The sequence below is a fragment of the Cynoglossus semilaevis genome, chromosome 3 (genome assembly GCF_000523025.1).
Source record: "Cynoglossus semilaevis isolate Cse_v1.0 chromosome 3, Cse_v1.0, whole genome shotgun sequence".
In the NCBI taxonomy this organism is placed as follows: domain Eukaryota; kingdom Metazoa; phylum Chordata; class Actinopteri; order Pleuronectiformes; family Cynoglossidae; genus Cynoglossus; species Cynoglossus semilaevis.
The window spans coordinates 7,136,156-7,158,541 of NC_024309.1; the positions used below are offsets into that span (position 1 = coordinate 7,136,156).

General features: G+C 40.8%; 6 protein-coding genes and 1 non-coding gene across 9 annotated transcripts in view; 5 read left to right on the forward strand and 2 right to left on the reverse strand.

The window, feature by feature from the left end:
• Positions 1–22,386, reverse strand: part of mkxa (mohawk homeobox a) — a 1,121,182-nt gene that overhangs the window by 232,285 nt on the left and 866,511 nt on the right. The window lies entirely within an intron of this gene.
• anks6 (ankyrin repeat and sterile alpha motif domain containing 6) lies at positions 379–8,854 on the reverse strand. Of its 2 annotated transcripts, none has more exons than XM_008307705.3 (19): positions 8,322–8,714; positions 7,798–8,227; positions 7,218–7,436; positions 6,915–7,116; positions 6,647–6,797; positions 5,842–5,886; positions 5,547–5,751; positions 5,330–5,436; positions 5,016–5,167; positions 4,647–4,884; positions 4,386–4,435; positions 3,650–3,844; positions 3,390–3,552; positions 3,085–3,305; positions 2,806–2,998; positions 1,767–1,834; positions 1,414–1,530; positions 1,177–1,273; positions 379–1,038 (listed from the first exon to the last, which is right to left on the reverse strand). In XM_008307705.3, the coding sequence occupies exons 2-19, from the start codon at positions 8,124–8,126 to the stop codon at positions 989–991; spliced, it is 2,802 nt and encodes a 933-aa protein (XP_008305927.1). In that variant the 5' UTR covers positions 8,127–8,227; positions 8,322–8,714; the 3' UTR covers positions 379–988. The 2 variants fall into 2 exon arrangements, with proteins under 2 accessions (XP_008305927.1, XP_008305928.1); XM_008307706.3 differs by lacking the exon at positions 8,322–8,714 and adding an exon at positions 8,759–8,854 and having other exon boundaries at positions 461–1,038.
• Positions 8,918–10,217, forward strand: rps20 (ribosomal protein S20). Its single transcript, XM_025054747.1, has 4 exons — positions 8,918–9,060; positions 9,550–9,649; positions 9,831–9,904; positions 9,996–10,217. The coding sequence occupies exons 1-4, from the start codon at positions 9,058–9,060 to the stop codon at positions 10,176–10,178; spliced, it is 360 nt and encodes a 119-aa protein (XP_024910515.1). The 5' UTR covers positions 8,918–9,057; the 3' UTR covers positions 10,179–10,217.
• On the forward strand, positions 9,692–9,758 carry LOC112486898 (small nucleolar RNA U54). The gene has a single exon (XR_003049466.1). It is a non-coding gene; the product is annotated as a small nucleolar RNA U54 (small nucleolar RNA).
• LOC103377069 (kinesin-like protein KIF20A) lies at positions 10,933–15,655 on the forward strand. The gene is made up of 18 exons (XM_008307710.3): positions 10,933–11,144; positions 11,266–11,361; positions 11,542–11,649; positions 11,738–11,876; positions 12,047–12,231; positions 12,326–12,419; positions 12,505–12,660; positions 12,815–12,926; positions 13,014–13,076; positions 13,506–13,649; positions 13,754–13,919; positions 13,997–14,176; positions 14,257–14,396; positions 14,485–14,650; positions 14,729–14,831; positions 15,019–15,089; positions 15,167–15,286; positions 15,364–15,655. The coding sequence occupies exons 1-18, from the start codon at positions 11,055–11,057 to the stop codon at positions 15,535–15,537; spliced, it is 2,307 nt and encodes a 768-aa protein (XP_008305932.1). The 5' UTR covers positions 10,933–11,054; the 3' UTR covers positions 15,538–15,655.
• On the forward strand, positions 15,763–18,544 carry rgs9bp (regulator of G protein signaling 9 binding protein). Its single transcript, XM_008307717.2, has 3 exons — positions 15,763–16,515; positions 17,039–17,345; positions 17,430–18,544. Exons 1-3 carry the CDS (start codon positions 16,420–16,422, stop codon positions 17,804–17,806), a joined length of 780 nt encoding a protein of 259 aa, XP_008305939.1. The 5' UTR covers positions 15,763–16,419; the 3' UTR covers positions 17,807–18,544.
• mcur1 (mitochondrial calcium uniporter regulator 1) lies at positions 18,659–22,196 on the forward strand. The gene is made up of 9 exons (XM_008307709.3): positions 18,659–19,035; positions 19,682–19,798; positions 19,891–19,994; positions 20,302–20,403; positions 20,504–20,545; positions 20,668–20,739; positions 21,107–21,160; positions 21,238–21,352; positions 21,511–22,196. Exons 1-9 carry the CDS (start codon positions 18,789–18,791, stop codon positions 21,564–21,566), a joined length of 909 nt encoding a protein of 302 aa, XP_008305931.1. The 5' UTR covers positions 18,659–18,788; the 3' UTR covers positions 21,567–22,196.

Consider the following 22,386-nt stretch of genomic DNA (forward strand, 5'->3'; position numbering starts at 1 on the left):
CTAATAAAATACAGCAAAAAGAAAAAAAAAAATTTATTTTGCCAAATACCAAATAAAAATGTCTTTTTGTTTTTGTGAAGTTACACCTTCGACTTGTGTGATTCTCATCAGCGGTTAACGCAGCGTTTCTCAAATCGCGGGGCGCGTGAACGAGCAGCTCGCTGTGTTTATTCGCGTTTCCTCCACAACCGAACAGAACATGAGGTCATCTCTGAATGTAACTGAACCCGGCTCATCGCTTACGCTTACGTACCTGATACAGCGGGATGATATACTGTGGCTTTACAGCATCTGTCTGTAAAAGGAGCAGACATTTACCGCTGCAGCCAAAGGCACAAACATCAAACGGGCTCAGTGGAAAGTATTACTCAGCGTACCTTTTTTTTTTTTTTTTTTTTTTTCTCTAACTAAATTTATACCGCTTGTAAAATACTCCCAGATATTGGTTCAGCCAATATTGTTGCTCGTCTCGAGTCCAACAGGATCCTCGACCGTAAAAAGCATTGGCTTATTGCGTCATCATCTGAAAAATCATCTGTTTACACAGTCGGCCAGTAATTCGAGACACACACAAAGTGAAAGACGTCCAAGAGTACAGGATAATGTAAAAAGGCTCGGGCCAGCGTCCCTTCTGTTCTTCCCTCCGGTCGTAGCCAATGAGAATTTAGAATTTTTTTTTTCTCCACCCTTGACCTGACTTTGTGCATTAACGGTACAAAACCCGACATGTTCACACTCCATACTCACTCACCTTGTAACCTGTCACACACACCGAATACTGATGTCCAGCCCTGTTTAGTCACAATCTCACATGCGGAGAGAAAAACTTTAAGGCAGTTTTTGTTTTGTTTTTAGAATAATCCCACATTGGGCTCCACAGATCTCCAGTTCATTTTCAGTCTTGATTTCAGATCTCCCAGCGATTCGTTCCTTACAGTATGTGTTATGTACCTTTGGTGTTCACCTCAATGGGCGCCTGGCTCGTCGGCTACCTTTTGCTGGATGAACGAACCTGGTGCCTCATCCAACCTGTCGGAGCTGATGATGGGAGAGAAGTGAAAAAAGCACAAATTTTTTTTTTTAAGAGAAGTGAAAAAAGCAAAAAAAAAAAAATTTAATTTTTTTGTTTGATTTTATAATTCGCTTCGTCGTCTCTAACACAGCTCGGACACTCACAGCGCGGTTCGCCCGCTTGTCTGGAGTTACTGGCGCTGCTGCCAAATGACGACTGGAAGTTGTGAATGGTCTCCTGAAGTATTTGCCTTTCTCTGCCCTGGACAAAATAAATAAAAGAAGGCTGTAATATCAGCATGATTTATTGGGAAAATATTCACTCAAAATGCCGATATAAAACAAACTTCTTCCGACCTACAGAAAACATACCGGAAACATTAAAACACTGCAATGTCGTACCTTCCCAGCGTTGAGCTCAGATATAGCAGCCAAAATCTGTTGTCTCGGTCCATCTGTTTTAATGCCCAGCTCCTTCAGGTCTCCATCTGTCAGAGTCAGAAACGCTTCCATATCCACCTAGAAAGAGAGGACGAAAACCGAGTACACGAATACTGTCATCAATTTTTACCAAGCACGCCGTTCTGCTCCGTGAGGTCGTAGTGCACTGCCTGACCCTGCGGGTCGGTGACGTACTGTTGGGAAAACAGTGTCCTTTGCACTGGCAACCAATAACTCACGAAGGCTTTAAGGCCGGAGAACATTGTTTTGGACACAAAAGAAGGAAAGAAGGAAAGAAAAAAAAAAAAGAATACCTCCTGTTCTTCAAATATGGGCTGGTACTTCTCCAGGGACAGCTTCTTCAAGATACTAGACAGCTCATCTGTATATCAAAAGATGAAATAATCACATCATCTGAGGCCAGGGCCAGAACTTACCACATGGAGTAAGTTATTTAAGTGTTGTTTTTTTTTTTAAACATTACTGTGTAGAGTGGTCTAAATTTGTTTGTTTTTTTTTTAAAAAACATTACTGTGTAGAGTGGTCTAAATGGGTCATTTTGTCAAAATAAATGTTTTTAAAATTTTTTTTTAGATGGAGAAAATCAAGTACTAATTGTGTTAAATAAGTTAGGAACATAAATCAGATTCATTTATTTTTGTGTACGGGCAGAATTACACGCACTTCCACCCACTTATCGCACAGTGTTATTTGCACACACTGTGGGAAAACCTGGTGCTGGAGCTAAAAATATCATCTCAACACCCATGTGTGTTTGTGTCAGACCAGCCTCTCAGAGCACAGGCTAGTGAGTAAGTGTACCGCTGATATTTTAAGGTTATACTTTTGTACATATTTCTTGACATTTTCAATATAAATAATTCCATTATTTGTATTAGAGACTAATAAAAAATAGGAGTGAAAACACATGTCTTTCTGTTCCATCAACATACAGGTAAAAATGTCCCATTTAGAAATGTTTTTAATCGTGATTAATCGTGATTACATCCCTACCAAAAACAGACGCTGCTGGTGGTGAGTAACTATATAAACAGTTGAACTGTTTAAAGTTGTAAGCTAAGTGAGTGATGGCAATCAGAAATAGCAAAACTCCGCCACCATGTGGCCCAGGAAGGTAAAGCACTTGACATGGACAGACTGAATGTCCTGGCTCTTTGCTACTTTTATAAATACAAATCTTGAAATAATCCTAACTGGAACTGCAAAAAAAAAAAAAAAAAAATCCCAATAAAATAATTTAAAACAAAATATCGCCCCCTATCTATAGCTGAACCTAAACCACACAGGAGCACGGTTACTAAAAAAACAAACATCTTTAACCAGCGTTATTACCTTCATCTGTAATGGTCCCACTGCTGGACCCTCCGCTGCTCTTGGAGCGAGGGTGGGAAGACGCCGAGGACAGAGAGTCTCCCGGCCCAGTTGGAGGCTTCGGCGTGGGCGAAGGGGAAGGGGTCAGTGTGGGCGACGTGCTCTTGGAGGTGGAGGAGTTCCCCGACTGAGGTCTCTTTTTGAGTTCAATCTTCTGCAAGGGAATATGACAGCAAGCGCCGCTTAACACGGCGACAGAGCCAGCAACAGAACATCGTTTCACAGAACTCGAACACGCACCCTCCTGGAATGGACCTCCGAGTGGACCAGGCTGGTGTGGGCGGGCGTGTCAGGGAGGCTGACATCGGGCTGTGGGTGGCTGGGTGTCGGAGCTGGGGTCTGGGGTTGGCTCTGAGATGGGCTGTGCTGTTTCTCTGGAGCTTGAACCTTCACGTCGATGATGCCCGCCGCTCTCTTCCTCTGGGCTGCGATCTGGGAAAGGACGCTGTCTGCGCTGCCCCCTTGTGGATAGAGAAAGCGTTACATTACAGATCATAGAAGACGTGAAATCATGAAATTTGGCAAAGCGAGTGTTTTGTGTGAACCTGAGCGGTTGTGCGAGTCCCTGCTGAGACCTGCTACGCCATTGGCGCCGCCAGAGGAGTGAGGAGAGTGGTAGTGTCCAGAGTTAGAGGGCGAGGAGGAGGAAGGCCCCTTTGGAATGCTGGCAAACTTAATGGACCTGTTGACCACACGGCTGACGGATGTCTGTTTGAACGAAGGAACGGCGAAATGACTTATCGACGTTCGCAGATTAAACAGAACAATGATGGAAACATTCTATCGACCAAACAAACAAAGTTACAATGTCCGAGTTTCCGCTGCTGTTGAGTTTTCTCTGCGGCGGCATGGGCAGACGGGGCGCTTCGCTCTTTCCTTCCCGGAGGAGGCGCGAACGATCCGAGTTCCACGGCTCAAAGTTGGACGGCGGCAGGAAAGGAGGGATCACCGCTTTCAGTTTGTCGTTGGGCAGTCGGGTCAAGGGTGCACCGCTCCTTAACTTCAGAAGGAACCAGAACAGACATGGTTTAAAATGATTAAAATTTCAAATGTCAGAATAGACTTTAAGGTAATTGTTCTCAACATTCATTGGCTCGTGACCATGATTATGATGTCACAAATTTTCTGGTGACCAGGGCAGTTGTTCTCAACATTTTTTGGCTCGTGACAATCATTATGATGTCACAAATTTTCTGGTGACCCCAAAGACGAGCTACTGAGCCATCGCCCCACATGGGGTCACGACCCCAAGGACGGTGACATCAAACAAAAGGTCAAAACACGTGTTGATTTCTGCGAGTTTGTGCTGGTAAATATGACTGACTATAGGAATATAATGTATTTATGACGTAAATGTAGTACATTTGTAGTACCAACTCGTGTGGTATAAGTAAATATATTTGACCTACTTTCACACATAAACATTGCTAAACTTGACACAAATTATTTTTGATTCAAAAACTGTTTAGTAAAGATTTGATTAACATATATTTTTGAATATTTTGAAAACATGTAAACACTTATAAAACATATATTCTCACCATTGTGGTTATGAGAAAGTCTTCCTTTTCCGAGTTGGACCTGCAAACACCTAGAAACAGAATCGAAAACCTTCTTTTTAGTGGAAATGTTTACTTATTGTTTAAATTAAACAAGTCAAAAATATACTTGTTTTTTTAAATATACAGTATATATTTTTAGGATGTAAATACAGTATACACATTTTTTTTAGGATGTAAATACAGTATACACAAAACATTTTCTAATTCTGGTTTTCAGATCATCTTGCTACTGCGGCTCACCTGGATCTTTAGTCTTCACGGCCCAGACTGCGCTGACATCACTTCCTCCGAGCGGAGGTGTAGGTCCCAGCGTGCCGTTGGGCAACGCAGTAGGCTTCTGATGGGCCTTCATCGTAGTATCCAGAGAAGCGTCCGCATCATCAGGGAATGGGGCCAAGCGATTGGAGGAGAGGCCGTGTCTCAGGGTGTGAGTCAACTTCAGGCGCCGGAACCGATTTGACATTCGACTCCACCAGGACTAGAACAAATGACATATAACATGTTAGGTTTTTTTTTTCAATATTTAATTATAAATATTGGGAAATATATTGCAAATATATAATACATTATAATATATTTATCTAAACAGAGACTTGGCTTCTCTTTGACCTTTAGACCTCCCTTGTCGTCGGGTGGCACCGGGATGTTGTTGAGGGACTGACGGCTTTTGGAGCGAGTCATCGCGGCTCTGCTGCGGTGTTTTGACTTGTCCTTATCTACCTGCATACACACTGATGCTAACAGACGCACCAGCTCAGTGTCTGACAACAGCCAACACACAGAGGGAAAAAAAAGTACATTAGGACAAAATTAGTGATGAAAATATTTTTAAATATTTTTGGTAAAAATTTAACGCTGACCTTTAGTTAACGCTAATCCACATATTGTAGTAATTAAAATATAAACTTTTAATGTATTCATACCTGGGTCATTCAGCAGCATAACCAGATCGAATGCTGTGTATCCGTTCTTAGCTCGAAGGTTGACGTTCGCTCCTTGGTCCAGCAGGTATTTGACGATACTTTTACTGCTGTTGGAGGAGCAACGCAGACAATACAATCATAATGACACGATCAAATGACCATAAAAACACATTCACCAAAATGCAAATACACGGTAATAGGACAAAAAATGACCAACCCATGATACGTCGCCTGCATTAGTGCAGTCCAGCCATGGACCCCGTCCTGTTTGTCTATGTCTGCATTCTTGTCCACTATCAGCTGCACCACCTCTAACTGGCCGCACACTGCCGCCATCATCAAAGGTGAAGCTCCTTCCTGGTTGGAGGAATTCACCTGACTGGGATCCTCCTCCAAGATCTCTTTAACTAGCTGGAAATTCCCTGATATAAAAAAAAAAGTAAACTGATACATTACACACAAAAAAACGATTAGCTAGTTAGAATAAGCTGGAAACGAAACTTGTAACTTACCTAACTTAAGGGCGCTGAATACGTCTGGTCTTCTCCTCTCGTCGTCTATGGAGAAAAATGTAAGAGAAAGGGAGAGTGTGTAGAAGCGAGTCAGCATCAAAGCAGCAGAGACACAGTGGGAATTACTCTCACTTTAGTGCTGCAACAAATTAAATGATACCTAATGTACAACTATCTAAATTAATTAATTTATATAAAATTAAGGATGTTTAAAAATAAATATTACATATATTAAAAAATAATAATAATTGATTCAATAACGAAAGAATACTCACCTATAACTTAATCTGTTGCAAAAAAAAATTGCTCTCCCATTCTCAACGAATAAAAATAAAATATATATAACAAACAAAAAAAAAATATATAATTTTAAAAAAGAGGTGGTGCAATTCGGAGAACCTGTTTTGGTTTGACTGCACACAGAACCACATACCAAGTTATCATACGTTTTTATCATATTATAATATATTCATAATATAATATCATAAAAGAATATTATAATTTATTATAAATTATCTATCTATGATAATAATACATTATCATAACATATTATCATATTATAATATGTTCATAATATTATATTTTATTATATATTATCTACCTATGATAATAATACCTTATTATCATAACATATTATAATATGTTCATAATATAATATCATAATATAATATTATATTATATATTAAATAATATAATATAATATAATATCATTATCATAACATACCAAGTATCTATGCTGTAAACTTGGTACAGCAGCACTCCTGCTGCGACCGTGCCGTTATACACCTTTAAAACGCCGACCCACCTGTCAGGGGTCGGACGGTGGTGATGGAGTCCAGATAGGCCTTGATGTCCCTCTGCTTCAGCTGCATTGCCAGTTCAAAGGCCGTCTTGGACAGAACGTTGACACGGTCGGGGTCAGCGCCACGTTCCACTAGCTGCTGAGCCACAGCCACCTTGAAAACACACAATGTCTCTAATCTTTATTCCATTTCTGAGACGATGCTAAAACCAAATGTACCATCTGATCTTTTTTTTTGTGTCTCTGACCAAACTGCCATCCCTGAATTTACCTTCCCGCTGAGAGTCGCTGTCATCAGTGGTCCCCAGCCAGTGGTTTTCTGGGAAAAATTGACATCGGAACCCCACTCCAACAGCAGACGCACCGTGGCCTCGTGACCATGCTGGGACGCGACCGTCAGAGCTGTGATGTCCATAAACTCCCTGATGCTGCCCACTTCAGGACAACCTTCAGAGCCTCCGAAACCTGCTGCGCTGTGGTGTGGGATGGAGTTGGAGGGAAGGGGGGGCAATAATCAAAACCAGTTGCTTTTAAAAAAACAATCTCTAAACTACACACTGGAACGGACAAAAACCTGCAGCTGTTGTTGTTATTGCCATTGGAGACGACTTCTGCGGTGACGGCCAGGTGATCGTAGTCGTCAACGTACGCTCCGCTCTCCAAGAGCAACTTCACGACGTGAGTGTGTCCGCCACGGGCCGCCATAGTCAGGACGCTCGCGCCCAGCCGGTTCCTGCCATTCATTTCAGCTCCATTCTCCAAGAGGATGTGGGCAACTGTCAAATGACCGAACCTGGAAGAAGAAATGAGAGCAGAGACAATAAATGAGCAAATGAAAAGTAAGAACTGAAACAATTCCATGTTTATTTTGTTAATGATTGAGCAGTGATTTAAATACCAGAAAACCCAATCAAATATCTAAAATGAACAGCCATTTGACTTCTTACAGTAATAAAATATTCGAATGACACAATGGCAGATGTGTTGAATAATAAGTGAGATATATATATACATATATATACACTACATTTTTACTGCTGACAGTACTGAAACAACATTGAAATAAACTGGAGAGTTGCTTCTGGTTCATGCTACCCTATGTTAAATAAGTATAATTTAAATGGAGTTTGGTGAGAACAAATACCACAGCCCACCTCGCCGCCTGCATCAGCGGAGTCCAGCCGTAATTGTTCCGGCTGTCCACCGAGGCTCCCTTCCGAAGCAAAAAGCGGACCAGGTTCTCGTGGCCGCTGGCCGAGGCGAACTGCAGGGCGGTGTTCCCCTCCTCGTCCGTGCAGTCCACCGGAACCAGAGACAACATGACCGCGGCGCTGCACTCCGACAACGCTTCTGACCGCAGCCTGCTCTGCCGCCCCGACTCCTTCGAAGCCCCGGGTTCGAGGATGCTGCGAGCCGTCTCATAGTCGCCCTCGTCACAGGCACGGAAAAGCAGCAGAGAATCCGCAGGGACACCGAAACTCATGACTTCTTCTTCTTCTTCTTCTTCGGTGTTATTCCGTCTCCATTGTTGTGCTGTTCATTTCATCCACAGTCCAAAAGTTTCTCCTGTCAGTCGGCGGCGGCCTGTGTTGAGAAATCATGACGCACGGTGAAAATAAAGTTTAATATCCGGTTTGACGAAAGTCCTCTTCTTCCTTTTTTTCCCCTATAAATGTACCTTTTCTTCATCAAAGGGTTATTCTATTTCTGTTCAGAAACCCTTCCGTTTTCATAAGAACTGGCGAAAAATACTTGTAGCAACAAAACAACTCTCTGGCAACCTGCAGCACCGGCTCTGCCCCGGTTCCGTTACTTTTATTCTGTAGAAGTTGCGAGAATCCCAAAACTTCCGTACTAACTTTCAAAACAAAGTTCGCGAAGTGGGTACGAAGGGGATGTCTTAGCAAGCAACAGTAATTCGAAGCACAAGTCGGAGTAGCAGAATTAAAACTTGTGTGGCTACGTTGTTGTATTTTTACCTAGCATGCTCACACATAATTAATTAAATAATAACACTTTTTAGTAGTAGTTTTTATACTTATTATTCCTCCGCTCATTGACCCCAAGGTGCAAATAAGAAGACGGGAAGTTCTCAAAAAAATTGCAAGAACTCACAATATTGGTATAATGTTCAACTTTGATTGTTTTGGCGCCGTTTACACTGCCCTCTAGTCGTTAAAGTAAAACATGTTATATATTATAATCTCCAGGAGGTGGCACTATGGAGTTTTGGTTTATGGTAGTACACTGAAGAAGAGCTGGACCGAGGGACCCGGATGTAGGGTACATATTGCGCGACTGGCGGATGTTCTGTCTCTTTTTTCTTAAGTGCTAACCACGTTGTTGGTGCTTGTTCCTGGCTCACCGCTGTTCGCGTCATTGTTTCCCGAATAAGTCGGTCAGGAATAATAAAAATGGTATGTATTTTTTAAAATATGCACATTATTTACTTTGCGGTTATTTTAATGCCGTTCGAGCGATATCTTAAAGCTTTAAACGGTTTGTAGTTTCATGGCTAGCATTAGCACCGATAGCTAGCTTAATCAGGGTTGTACTGAAGTGTTAAAACACTATACCTTGTTGATGTTTTTGCATAAATCTGCATTAGAAACACCACGATCTGCCCTGAAAAGGGGGCCTAATTTTTGGAGTGTATTATGATAATGGATGTGTAGTTTGCTTAACTTAATTGTTCAACTTGTTTTATAAACTAACTATAACTGGCACGAAGACCTCGGTAACCTAATCTTATTATTATGATAATAAATTATTATTATGATAATAAATGTGTGTAGTTTGCTTAACTTATTTGTTCAACTTGTTGTACAACAAACTATAACTGGCACGAAGACCTCGGTATCCAAATAATCAGACATTAGCAATTAACATGTGTTTTCCATAAATAGGCTTTCAAGGACACCGGTAAGGCACCTGTGGAGACTGAGGTTGCCATCCATCGCATCCGTATCACCCTCACCAGTCGCAACGTGAAGTCCCTGGAGAAGGGTATGTACATTCAAACTAAATTTGCCACGAATAAACATTTTGTGAGCAATGAGGACAAACTTTTTTTGTGATCAACCGTGATGACTTCATACGCTATTCTGAGCCAAACATGTATTAATTTTTATCAATTAACATATATTGGCAATTGTGAAGTAATACTATTTTTCAATCACTCCACTAGTTTGCGCAGACTTGATCCGTGGTGCTAAGGAGAAGAACCTGAAGGTGAAGGGACCTGTCCGCATGCCCACCAAGGTAATGTTGATGATAACACAGGAGCAGTATTCAATACATCAATGTGTTAGCGTGTGTTAAGTTGACTCAATATTTCTTTTCTCTATCGCAGACCCTGCGCATTACCACCAGGAAGACTCCTTGCGGTGAGGGATCCAAAACCTGGGATCGCTTCCAGATGAGGATCCACAAGCGCCTTATCGATCTGCACAGCCCATCTGAAATTGTGAAGCAGATCACCTCCATCAGCATTGAACCTGGTGTAGAGGTTGAGGTTACCATCGCAGACGCATAAACATGCAGATGTTTTAATAAACAAGTTGTGGAAACGGAATGTTTGTTTGTCCTGAGTTGTGCTTTAGCTTTAGGTCTGATAACTTGTGAACTTAAATTTGAACACTGGTAGTAAATAATGACAATATGCACAAATATCAAGTTTTATATCTGTTATAAATTTGCAGATTCTCTTAAGTTCACCTGGTAGTACAAGAGGCTGTAAGCTGAACCTATAAGCTACAGTTGGTGTATAAAATTGTATGAGATAATAAGCTATTCAGAATATACAAAGGATATTTGTTTATAATTGAAACTTACAAAAATGTAACGTACCAAAAGTATTAGTAATATCTCCATGCATACTGTATACCATAATGTTTAAATTTAAATATACAGACATCATCTGTGCATTAACTGCTGCACTCATTAACATATACATATTAATGTCATTGATGAAACCTGCACTTGGAAACTCATGAATTAAAATGAAACTCCCCTATAAGTATGAGCTATGCTATAGCTAGGCTATTTAAAATAGAATTGTATTGACAACAACGACATAGCTACCTTTCGTTGTCTCGTTGGTTTAAGCCATGGTTTTTAACACATTACACATGAACCGTCATCATCTATGATATAAATAAATAAGTCGTTTAATTCAATTCACTGGTTCCTACAGTTTTGTTATCATGTATAAAAAGGTGCAACGTCTTAGCGCGACACACGGAGCTCTGCTCATGATTGGCTCAGCTTCTCACCTGCCTTCAATTAAAACTGATTGCCAGCTGCTCCTGATAGTTTGAAGTAGGACATCGCTGGAGCTGCCTGGAGAGGTTGTCATGATCACCTGTTGAGACAAAAAAAAAACAAAAAACAACAGCTCTACTATTTCAACATGAGTACAGTGTCAGAGGAAAGTATTCATCAGCCGATGGACATGGACCTGACTTGTCAGGCTCCTCCTGAAAACTCTTCACCCCAGGAGGTAAAGTTTTCACACAAACACACCTTAGACTCGCTGTAATTTGAACCAAAGCTACAATTATTTTGGAATATCTGGGAATGTAATAATGTGCGAAACTAAAACTATCGTCTCACGTTTCAAGAGTGAAGAGGCTGGTGTTGCAGAGCAGCAGACCATGAGAGTTTACCTCAGAGTCAGGCCTTTCTCTAAAGAGGAGCTGTCTGACCACGAAGACCAGGTGAAACTAAATCTGATGACAAACTTGTTAATATACAACTTTGGGGGAAAAGCCCTCACTTTAGCTCTTTTTAGATCCAAAATATTTTAAAAAAAGCTGCATTACCGCTCACTCTTAAAAAAAAAAAGCTGCATTACCGCTCACTCTTAGTATATTAAATCTGCGTGTGTTATTTCTTAGGATTGCGTGGTGGTTGAAAACAGCCAGATGGTGACACTGAACGCACCAAAGGGTTCGGCCACCCTGAAAAACAGCGAGAAGAGTATCCACAAATTCTCTTTCTCAAAGGTTTGCACCTCATGACGTTTTATCTTGATGGCGCAAAGATTGAAATACCTGTAGAATAAGTGGTAACTTTTCTCGGGTTGGCTTTAAGATTTTTGGGCCAGAGACGACTCAGGCACAGCTGTACGAGGACACGGTCAAAAGTCAAACGTCTGATTTCTTGGATGGAAAGAACGCCCTAATATTCAGCTACGGTGTAACAAATGCTGGGAAAACCTTTACAATTCAAGGTAAAAGGAAAATAAGATCAGGGTGTTGACATTTCTAACTTCCAATTTCAGTCTAAGTGATTTTTTTTTTTTTTGAAAATAAGATCAGGGTGTTGAAATTTCTAACGTCCAATCTCTCTAGTCTAAGTGATATCTATATATATATATATTTTTTTTTTTGGACATTTGAGGGACCCAGAAAGATCCGGGAATTCTCCCGCGGGTGCTGGACACCACCTTTCAGCACATTGGCAGTGACCAGTATGGAGGGATGGACCTGAAGCCCTACCTGAGGAACGATGTACAATGTCTGGACCCTGATCAAGTTAGACAGGAGAGGAGCACCAAGGCGGCCATTTTTGCATCAGTCAAAGAGGTATTCCTTTGTACGGATGTTTCCCACGATCTGCAAAGTAAACACAATTCTTTGTTAAAGTCGTACCACAAAACCTGTCTGTCTTCATTTTTAGGAAGGTGAACATCAGAGGGCCAGTAGCTTATCCGAGTCCACAGCCTGTCCTTCTCCCACGCTTTCATTCTCCTCTCTGTCCTACAATCAAAGTGGTATCAGCACGGACCTTTTTTTTTTTAAATTAAATTTAAATTTAAAAAAAAAATCCGTATTATGATTCCTCCTCTGTTCGTCTAGAATTCAACAGCAGCCAGTTTGCGTTATGGGTGGCCTTTTTCGAAATCTACAACGAGTGTGTGTACGACCTGCTCCAACCTTCTCTGTGCACCAAGACCAAGAAACGTGCCGCTCTGCGCGTGTGCGATGACGGCGCTGGAAACGCGTATGTCAAAGGTCAGAGTCAAAGTTAACCTTGAATTTTTTTTTTTTTTTTTTAATTTCTAAAATGCTAATAATTACTTCGTTATGACAATTGTGCTGATTTACTTCGCAGATGTTAGATGGATCAATATAAACGTTATGACAATTGTGCTGATTTTCTTCGCAGATGTTAGATGGATCAATATACAAAGCCTAGCGGACGCTAACAAGCTGCTGCAGTTTGGTAACAAAAACAGAAGTGCCGCGTCCACTAAGATGAATCAGTCGTCCAGCAGGAGGCAAACCTTTTTTTTTTTTTTTTTCTCTCATTGCATTCTGTTTTTCCCCCCTGTCCAAAGTTGACTTTTTTTTTTTTTCCCCTACAGCCACAGCATCTTCACAATGAAGTTACTGAAGATTGAAAACGGTTTAGTTGAAAGGATATCTGAGTCAGTATTGTCGCATCCTATTGACCTTAAATGTCCGCTTTGAATGACATTGTCATGACATCGTTACATTAGAAAAATCCCACAGTGTAAAACACCCAAAATGTCACAAAGTACATGTAATGAAATATAATGGCCTTTAAATTTCATTTGGTGTGAAATCTGATCCTGTTTAGTAGAACACTGCACAGATACTTGCAGGAATTTAGGAAAGACACACCAATCCCTGAGTCTTTGTTTTTAGTCCTCTGCTACCACCTAGTGGAAAAGTACTATCACACACGGGATAACACACTTTTTTTTTTTTTGCACTAAATAGTTTTAAAAAATCTCATAACTTTCCACGATAAACCTGATCCACTCAAAGCACACTGGTTGGGAATAACATTTAATTTGTAATTTAAACATTTTTTTTTTTATTATCATAATTAGGTTTTCTCTGTGTGACCTGGCCGGCTCTGAAAGATGTAACAAAACCAAGACGTTTGGTGAGAGGTTGAAGGAAGCGGGCAACATAAACAACTCCCTGCTCATCCTGGGAAAAACCTCTCTTCGCAACAAACAAACAGACGGACGGTGTAGTATTTGACATTATACTGTAAAAGTGTTGCATTAAAGAGAGAGAGACTCTGCACATGCGTTAAAAAAAAACAAAAAACAATGTATCCTGGTTTCCTCAGAATCAAGAGCAGCTACGTTCCTTTCCGAGAGAGCAAACTCACAAAGCTCTTCCAGGCTTTCTTCTGCGGCAAGGGACGAGCATCCATGATCGTCAACATTAATCAGTGCGCTTCTACCTACGATGAGACGCTTCACGTCATGAAATTCTCTGCCGTTGCCAAACAGGTGGGTGTGACGCCTGTGGAAGAAATGAATTGAATTGACGTCTGCAGATCCGGCGGCCTGACTTTTTTGATCGGCAGGTGGTGCAGGTGATTCCAGAAAAACCTCTGGCATCCCTGGCTCCATGTCTGGTCGGCCGTGATGGAAAACCCCTGGTAAGGAGTGGGATGATTGACAACCAGGACCTGGAAAGCTACATGTCTGAGGAGGAACTGCTAGATGACGAGGATGAAGCCGACATGTCCATGCTGCCTCAAGATGTACGGCCCTTGCTCCGAGTTCCAGTTTTGTTTTGTTTTTTTCTTACCTACAGTTTTTTTTTTTTCTACCTCTTTTACAGGAGCTCGTAAATATGATCGAAATGCTCCGAACAAAACTCCTGGCCGAGAGGAGGAGGAACCTGACTCAGGAGATGGAGATTCGGAAGGAAATGGGAGACGCAATGATTCAACAGATCATGGAGAGTGAAGAGCTCCACGCGTACGTCTCTGTTTCTTTTTTTTGTTGAGCGTTATCGGTTTAACGACAAGACAGTCAAGCTTGGGAGAATAAAAGTCTCAACGTTAAGTCGACAGATAGAGGAGCTCAAGGAGCGCTACCAAGAGAAGCTGGAGGACACTTTTGAGATGTACAAGGATGCCATCAAGGAACACGCCTACCAGAGCGCCATGAACAATCTGGAAGACGACTACGTGCCCATTGACGAGTTCATAGCCGAAGAAGAGAAAGTGGAGGTTTGTTTGCGACTAGGACCATGACTGCACTCGAAGTATTGGTTCAAGATTATAATCTGACTCTTGCTCTCTGTGTAGGCGCTGAAACGTAGAGTGGCCGAGTTGGAAAAGACGGGAGTCTCGGCTGTCTCATCGACGGCTCATTCGTCCCAGACTAAATCATCCGAGCAGCAACAGCCAGGTTTTTTTGCATAAAAGTAGAGGGCGCTGTAGAGGTCATGGCTATTGTTGGGGTTTTAAAAGTGATTATTTTGTCTGTTGAAATGTCCTTTCAAAGTTGGGCAAGAAAACAATCAGATGAAACTACATTGCAAAACGGCAACCAAAAAAAAAAACCTAACTTCTCAAATCTGCTAATACTTGCACAGGGGACGAACGGTACAAAAGGCTTTACAAAGAAAAGTGTGTTGTGGAGAAGATGTGTGTGGATAAGCAGCAGGTACAGAGGCTGGAAATACCCAATATACTGAATGTACCTTTAAAAAAAAATCTAACAGTAAAATTTCTATTTCTCAGTTAATCGTGTCCCTCGAGAAAAGATTGATGGATCTCAGCGAAACACTCCAGATGGTCAGAGATGGCTTTGTCAAAAAGTCTGCCGAGCTAGAGGATCTTCAAAGGCGGTCGAACGACAAGGTTAGTTCCTTCGAAGGTAGAAAATGGCACTTCGAGGTTTTATTTGGTCTCCAACAAAGACGTCGCACTGTTTCCAGATTGCTGGGAAGGACGAGGAGATTTCCTGTCTCAAGGCGGAACTGGAAAACCTAAGCCAAAAGGCCAAGCCGAAGCGCGGACTTCTCGCTAACATCAAGGACGCCGTTACCTCTCCACGGAAGCACGGGTCGGATCGTATACTCAGAAAAACGATCCGGACTCCACACCACTGAAATGGTTCTTAAGAACAGCCGATATCGTAGCCGTGATGAAACCGTTGTTCGCCTTGATGATATTTTACTGAAAATCTGTGATGTAAATGGTTTTATAATAAAATTTTTAATAATGACACTTCTGGGAATTTTCTGATTATCAGACTTGCATTTCTGTTACACCGACTTTACGCAATGCCAAAGCTCACATTTTTATATGTATTCTCCCTTTGTGGTCGACCTTTGACCATTTTCTACGTGCTCTATAGAAACATCACGCAAGGGAATTCTCGGCGAATTCAGGCTGAAGCTTTCATCTGACCGGTCAAATCAGGTCATCCATTAACGTGGAGCCCGAGGGGAGAGTGATCCACAAAAGATACCGAGACAAAGACACTTTCACGTATCTTGGTTTTCGGTCGGTGAAAATTAGGGTTTTCTAAATGTCTTGTTTACGCCGGTATTTGTCGTACAGCATCTCTGAGCAGAACGAGTATCCAGGAGTGGAGTTTTCCCTCCTCGCGGTCAGTGAAAGCACCGTCACAGGGGACGACAGCAGCGGCTTCTCAGTCTATCTGCCCTCGGTGGCACTTAATGAGATTAGCTCTTCATCCCTGTCTGCCTGAAAGCGGAGGGGTCAGTCTGTGGATTAGCATCTTGTTCAAGTCTTTCGTTACTTAATTTTTTTTTTTAAACATTTGCTTTTGACCTTGATCCTGTTTTGTTTTTTTTTGAGGTTTCCTTTTCTAAAGACTAAAGACAAAATGTTTTAGCTGCAGTTCAGTTTCAGGAGAGGACTGTACTTCATGGCTGAATTGCGGACTGAATGAAGCGTCTTCGACCAGATTGAAAAGTGAAAAGGAGCAGCCGACCAACATCTGAGACTCTGCGCTAGTCTTCCTCATGCCACTTGTAAAAAACAAAGTGGGAGATGATTGTACGCTCGGTAAAGACGAGGCTTTGGCTGATGGAGAGGCTTTGGTGGAGTCTTTGATAAAGGTAAACCTCTTCGACGTCTCTCATCCGTATTACCCAAGTCTCTATTTTACAATCACACAGATGTGACAGAAATAAAGCGTAGGTTCGCATTACAAAGTCGCAAAGTGTTTTTGTTAAGAAAGTCTGCCGTTTTTATTGTCAAAATATCCTGAACCAACCACTAGGGTATGTCTTTGCCCCTCTGGCTAAAAACGCACTCTCGCTGAAAAGGAATTCCTTGATCCGCTACATCTCTTTTGTACATTTTGTTTTCTAGGGAAATCTATTTTTTTCATTGTTTGTGTCCTCATTAATTTTTTTTTTTAAATACAAAATCACGGTTTAAATTCAGTTACATTCAAAAAAAAAAAAAAAAATGATCTGGGGTAGCCAGATATACGTGACTCAAAATGGGGTCACGAGTCAAAAGGTTGGGTTTAACCACTTACGTAATTAGTTATATAGTAAATATGATTGTTAACAAACAGTTGCCGAATTAGCTCTTATTTACTCCTGCCTAAAAAGACGGTTGTCACCCACACAGGTGGTGGCGTGTTATAGACACTTGGCGTCATGCGTTGGTGGGTGTACGGACAGCCTGCAGCTGCGGGACGAACTGCGACAAACAAGAGAGAAGGCCCAAAAGTTGTCCGTCTCCATCTGCCAGCACCTGACTTTACATCTGCGAGACAAGAGCCTCCCTGAGGAGCAACGTAAGGAGATGGAGCTCCTCTGGGTGGCGTTCTCCTCCAGCCTGGAGCTCTTCCATGTCGACATGTGCAAAGTTTTCAGAATGAGCGCCATCTTCTCACTGGATGGTGAAAGTAAACTGGTGCAAAATGGCTTCCAAGGTAAATCCCTGCACAATTTCACTTCATGCATTTCATCACAGTAAAGATAAAAACAAACTTTTTTGGGGGGGGGGGGTATTACAGGGGGAGGTAGCGAGGTAGCAGCTCGTGCACTCAGTCTGCCAGACCTAAACCAGGCTGAGAGTCAAGTCCCAGCAGCCGGCCTGGAGATCCAGGAGCAAGGCATCATGGAGCAGGAGATCTGTCGCATTGACCGCATGATCGAGGACATGGAGAAGAAGGTTAACGTGCTACGCTGGATGGTGGAACCTCACGGGCCGCAGTACCCAGACCCGGTGAGCAGTCCTGACAGTGCCTCTCTGGCTCTGCTCTCGGTGGATGAGGAGCAGCCGGGAAACCAATCACCGTGCACACGCCGTCAAGTTCTTGTGCTGTTCCTGCTGTTCGCCGTTGTTTTGTTAGCAACCGCCTTATCAGCCAGCATTGTCTTCTTTTCATGATCAAAACCTCCACATGTTTCTGTAGTTTTTGTTTGCATTAACGCGCACGGATAATATCAGCAAAACTGACTACATTGCAAGATTTTTTAAACTATATTTTAAACAGTAATTACAAAATGCATGTTTCCCCATCAATTCCAAGCAGGACATTCTCCTCGTGAACAGAAGACCTTTATTTTTTCCCTAAAATTTCAAGCCATGCTATCTGTTGCTTTTGAATTAAGAATTGTTGTTCTCTGTGACCAAGCTAGGTTTCCCCACGCCACTGCTTTTCAGAGTATTACCTTCGATATAACTCCGTGTCGCCCCCTTTTTACAGATATGCACTTACATGGCAGAGAACCAGAGTAAATTTTTTAAAAAATATGTCTGCAAAAGGTTTGTTCATTTAACAAAAAAATGTATCATTTTCTAAAATTTAAAAGCAATAAACTAATTACAAACACCAATGTGTGCTATCTTGTTGCATCATGATAATTTTGATATTTCATTTTATCATGATTATGATAAAATAAATGAATATTCTTTTCATTTTTAAAGTATCCCCTGATTTGAGAAGGCCTTTTTTATTAGCTGCTAATTAGTTTAACAGTGCTAATTAGTTTAATTTATTAATGCACACTTACACCTGTGTAATTTATAATATCCGTATTTTTAAGAATGAATGCCGTGGTTTTACAGTTATATCACTCACAAGGACTAAATTCCTAAGAATTATCCTGGGTGCCATTTTATTTATTTATCATTGTTTAGTTGAACGTACTTATTTCCCGATATTAGCGCGCTGTTATAATGTTATTTTATTTTGGAATTGGGCTTACTTTGTACCGGTAAAAAATATACGCTTTATTTTGAAAGGCTCCCCAGAGACAAAAACAGCGAACGTTTCCTCCACTAACGGCTGTTAACTTGTCTAACGAAGTTGACAAGGACTGTCAGGAGTTTTCAGCAGACGGAAGTGCTTGAGCTACGGTTAGAAAACATGGTGTTGAAGCAGTGTCATTCCCGACTTAAAACTGTTGTTTTAAACCACCCGGAAAATAAATTGTGTGAGACGTCTGCCTTAAATCGGAACATTGTGACACCGACCGTTTCGACCTTGACAACCGTGAACGCATCACATTGTTTTCAGCGTTGTACTGAAGCATTAGAGGAGCAGCGGAGAAGGAGAGGAGCTGCTGGACCGAAGAGCTGTCAACGTTCTGCCGGGGTTCACACGTCTATGAGGGGTAACTTAACTACAGCAAACCCTGACTCTTAAAAGTGTATATTTATTTTTATGTCTTTGTGTCTTTAGTTACCGCGTAATGTGCTTAATGATGTGTCAGTTTCCATTACTATAACGGTGATTTCACAAATATATATTCTCATTATCACTAGTTCGGAATTTTGGCCCAGAAATAATTAAGGAATGAAAAAATGAAACCAAAACATGATACGGCATTCAGTTTGGACACCAACTGCTTATAGAAAATACGTCTGTGTGAAATGAAGTCAACTGTCAACAACAGTGAACTGTTTCCAGTCAGTTTGAGCTTCTTTTTAAAGTCAGCCCCTAATGTTGTGTGTTGTCAATAGAAACGTTCGCCCACATTTGGCAGTGTTTTGAGAAAATAATGGAAAAACAGCGCCTCCCTCCACCTCTGTAAGAAATGTCACATTTTCTTTTCTTTTCTTTTTTTTTGCTGCTCGGGACACATTTGGTCGCTTATTTTGTATAAACACGCTGTACTCCAGTCTTTCCAGCAGATGGTGGTATAAACGAATAATTTTAAGCCATAGAGCAATGGAGTGAAATTCCATTCCTTGCAGAAACTTAATGATATCTGGCACAAATTCACACAATTAATATGTCACCTTTCCATTAACCTTCAGAGCTGAGTACATCCGTCAGAACGTTCCAATATGACCTGAAACCAGACATACCCAACTGTGATGGTAGGAGGCTGTTTTTCGACACCCACGCGGTGGTGCGGCTCCTCGAAGAAAATGGTTTGTCTGTCTTTTTCCGGCTTAATTTGTACTTGATTATATGTGTTGACAATAAATAAACATTCAATAACAATAGTATTTGCTTATTTCAGGCTTCACAACCCAACAATCTGAGGTGATAGTAAAGGTACTGTTGAAAATGACCACCTCCAACATGGATGTCATCTACGCTGACATGGTGACCAAAGTGCAGCAGGTTTGTTCGATGTATATTTTCGGGCTTCCTGCCTGCACAAAAGTCACTAGGCAATATTTATTGTATGAAATATTAATTTACTTAAGTTTTATGTATTAGCTTCTTTTGTTATGTTTTGTTAAAGGCTCCGTAAGTTAGCATGTTATTGATTTAAACATTATTTAATTATCACCAACAGGCAGAACTAAAAAATCAAGTCAGTTTTATCCCTTTTAAAAATATTTGCGTTTTTTGTGCTCACGTTAAAAACATTTTTTAAAATCGTCTTTTCAAACCACTCAAATTTGTTTTGTCTGACGTCTGTCAGGAGATAATGCTGCAGCGCGTCATGTCTCAGATAGCTTCCGTAAAGAAGGACATGATAATCCTTGAGAAGAGTGAATTCTCCACTCTGCTGGCAGAGAATGAGGTACATGCTTTAGCATTAAGTTGCTTTTGGGCTCACTATTCAGTTCACTGACTTCATATTCGTCTTACCACATTTTTCTTTCTTCTGTGATTTCGTCTAGAAACTCAAAATACAGCTGATGCAGCTCAAGATCCAACTGGCTGTAAGTTATTTTGTATATAAAGCACACGTGTGTTTTATATAGTCATGCTAAGAATCTCATCATAATCATCTTATTCACCAATTTCTTTACAAACCCATTTTTTGTTGCTTGGCATCTTACAGGACGTAATGAACAAAGTTCGCTCGGACACTATTTTGGACATGAATTTGGAGAAAAGCCGTGTAAAGGAACTGGTGAGCATGAGATTAATTAAAAAAAAGAATAAGAATCAATACATACATTTACATCGTAAAACACTAAAAAATACCTTAGTTCCCAACCTTTTTTTTTTTTAGCCACGGCCAAACAAAAAAGTCACAAAAGTATATGTAATAATATTCTATTTTCAATCGAGCCGCAATTAACCTACTCAGTAGGAAACACAAGCCTGTTTAGTTGAACACAGGGCTGATATAATGGCAGGAATTCATGAAAACACACAAGGTTTTTCAACAGCTCTTGGTCAGTGTTTTTTTGGGGTTTTTTTTTTAGCCATCTGCTGCCATTTAATTTTCTTTGTTCTGCCTGTCACATTGAACCATGTTATTTTACTATTTTCAGAAAGCAGAGAATGAAAAGAAGCTTCTGGAAACACGGACTGAAATCATGGAAATGGTTTGTATACATGCTGTGAATACAGTGTGCAGCGACTGAATTCTCTCCGACTGAAGCCTGTCCATTTTGTTTCACAGACGGCAGAGCAAGATCGTCATTTAACTCAGACCAACATGAAAATAGACACCGAAATTGCTGGTTTGAAAACCATGTTAGAGTCGCATAAATTGGATACAATAAAGTATCTCGCAGGTAACTTGCCACGTTATTAATCGTTAATGAGTCTAGAGGAGTTTTTAAATCGATAAAAACTGTACAGTGATAATTTGGCTGAGAATAAAACAGCCTGAAGTTTGTTCTAAAGTTTAGTTTAAACAGAATAAACGACAAGTTATTTCTGTCCTCTGTAGGTTCTGTGTTCACCTGTCTCACTGTGGTCCTGGGATTCTATCGTATATGGATGTGAACACAGTCTCAGCTCTTGTTCTTCTGGAGACATTCCTTGTGCCGCCCGATGTATTAATTCATCAAATGGCTCCACTGCAGCCAGAAAACCTGCACTCTGCCTGTACTAATTGCTACAAACTAAGCCACGGGAACCGGTTCAGACTATGACTCAACCGCTCAGTGCTAAACCTTGAAAAGGGAGTGTCTTCTCTGAAATATTAAGTCTATTTCAATCTGTCCTATTTTTTTGCATTTCAGTGTTCTGAATTCCGGTTTGGCTTTTTACCTTCATTATCATAATTTGAGGTCATTTGCACAATTTCCTTTACTCCCACCAAAACAGATATGATACATAAGGAGATGCTAATTGGGTTAGCTAACGGTATTTTGCTGCTGAAATGCTACTAAACAATGCAAATTATGAAGTATTTTTTAACTAATGAGAGTTATAATTAACTTTTTAACTTGTATTTATATATATTTTAATGTATATATTGGAGTTGTCATTAGACTGAAGTGAGCTCAAAGGGGATTTATGTAACTATTCAACCACTGTAATGCTTACTGTATTATACTTGTATTCATAGTCACCATTTCCAGAACATAAACAAAACTATTGTTATTTAAATAAACTGAAATGTAAGGACTACAGTTTATTTTCTGGCTTGTTATCTCAATTTGAATAGTTACGTAACTTAAATGTACTCACCTCGACCTGGACATTTATGGTACGTGTAGCTGTGAAAGTGAGATGAACATGATTGTATGAGTACAGGTTTATCTATATAGAGTTGTACAGTTATCACTATAATAATAGCACTTGGTTGATATATGGACGT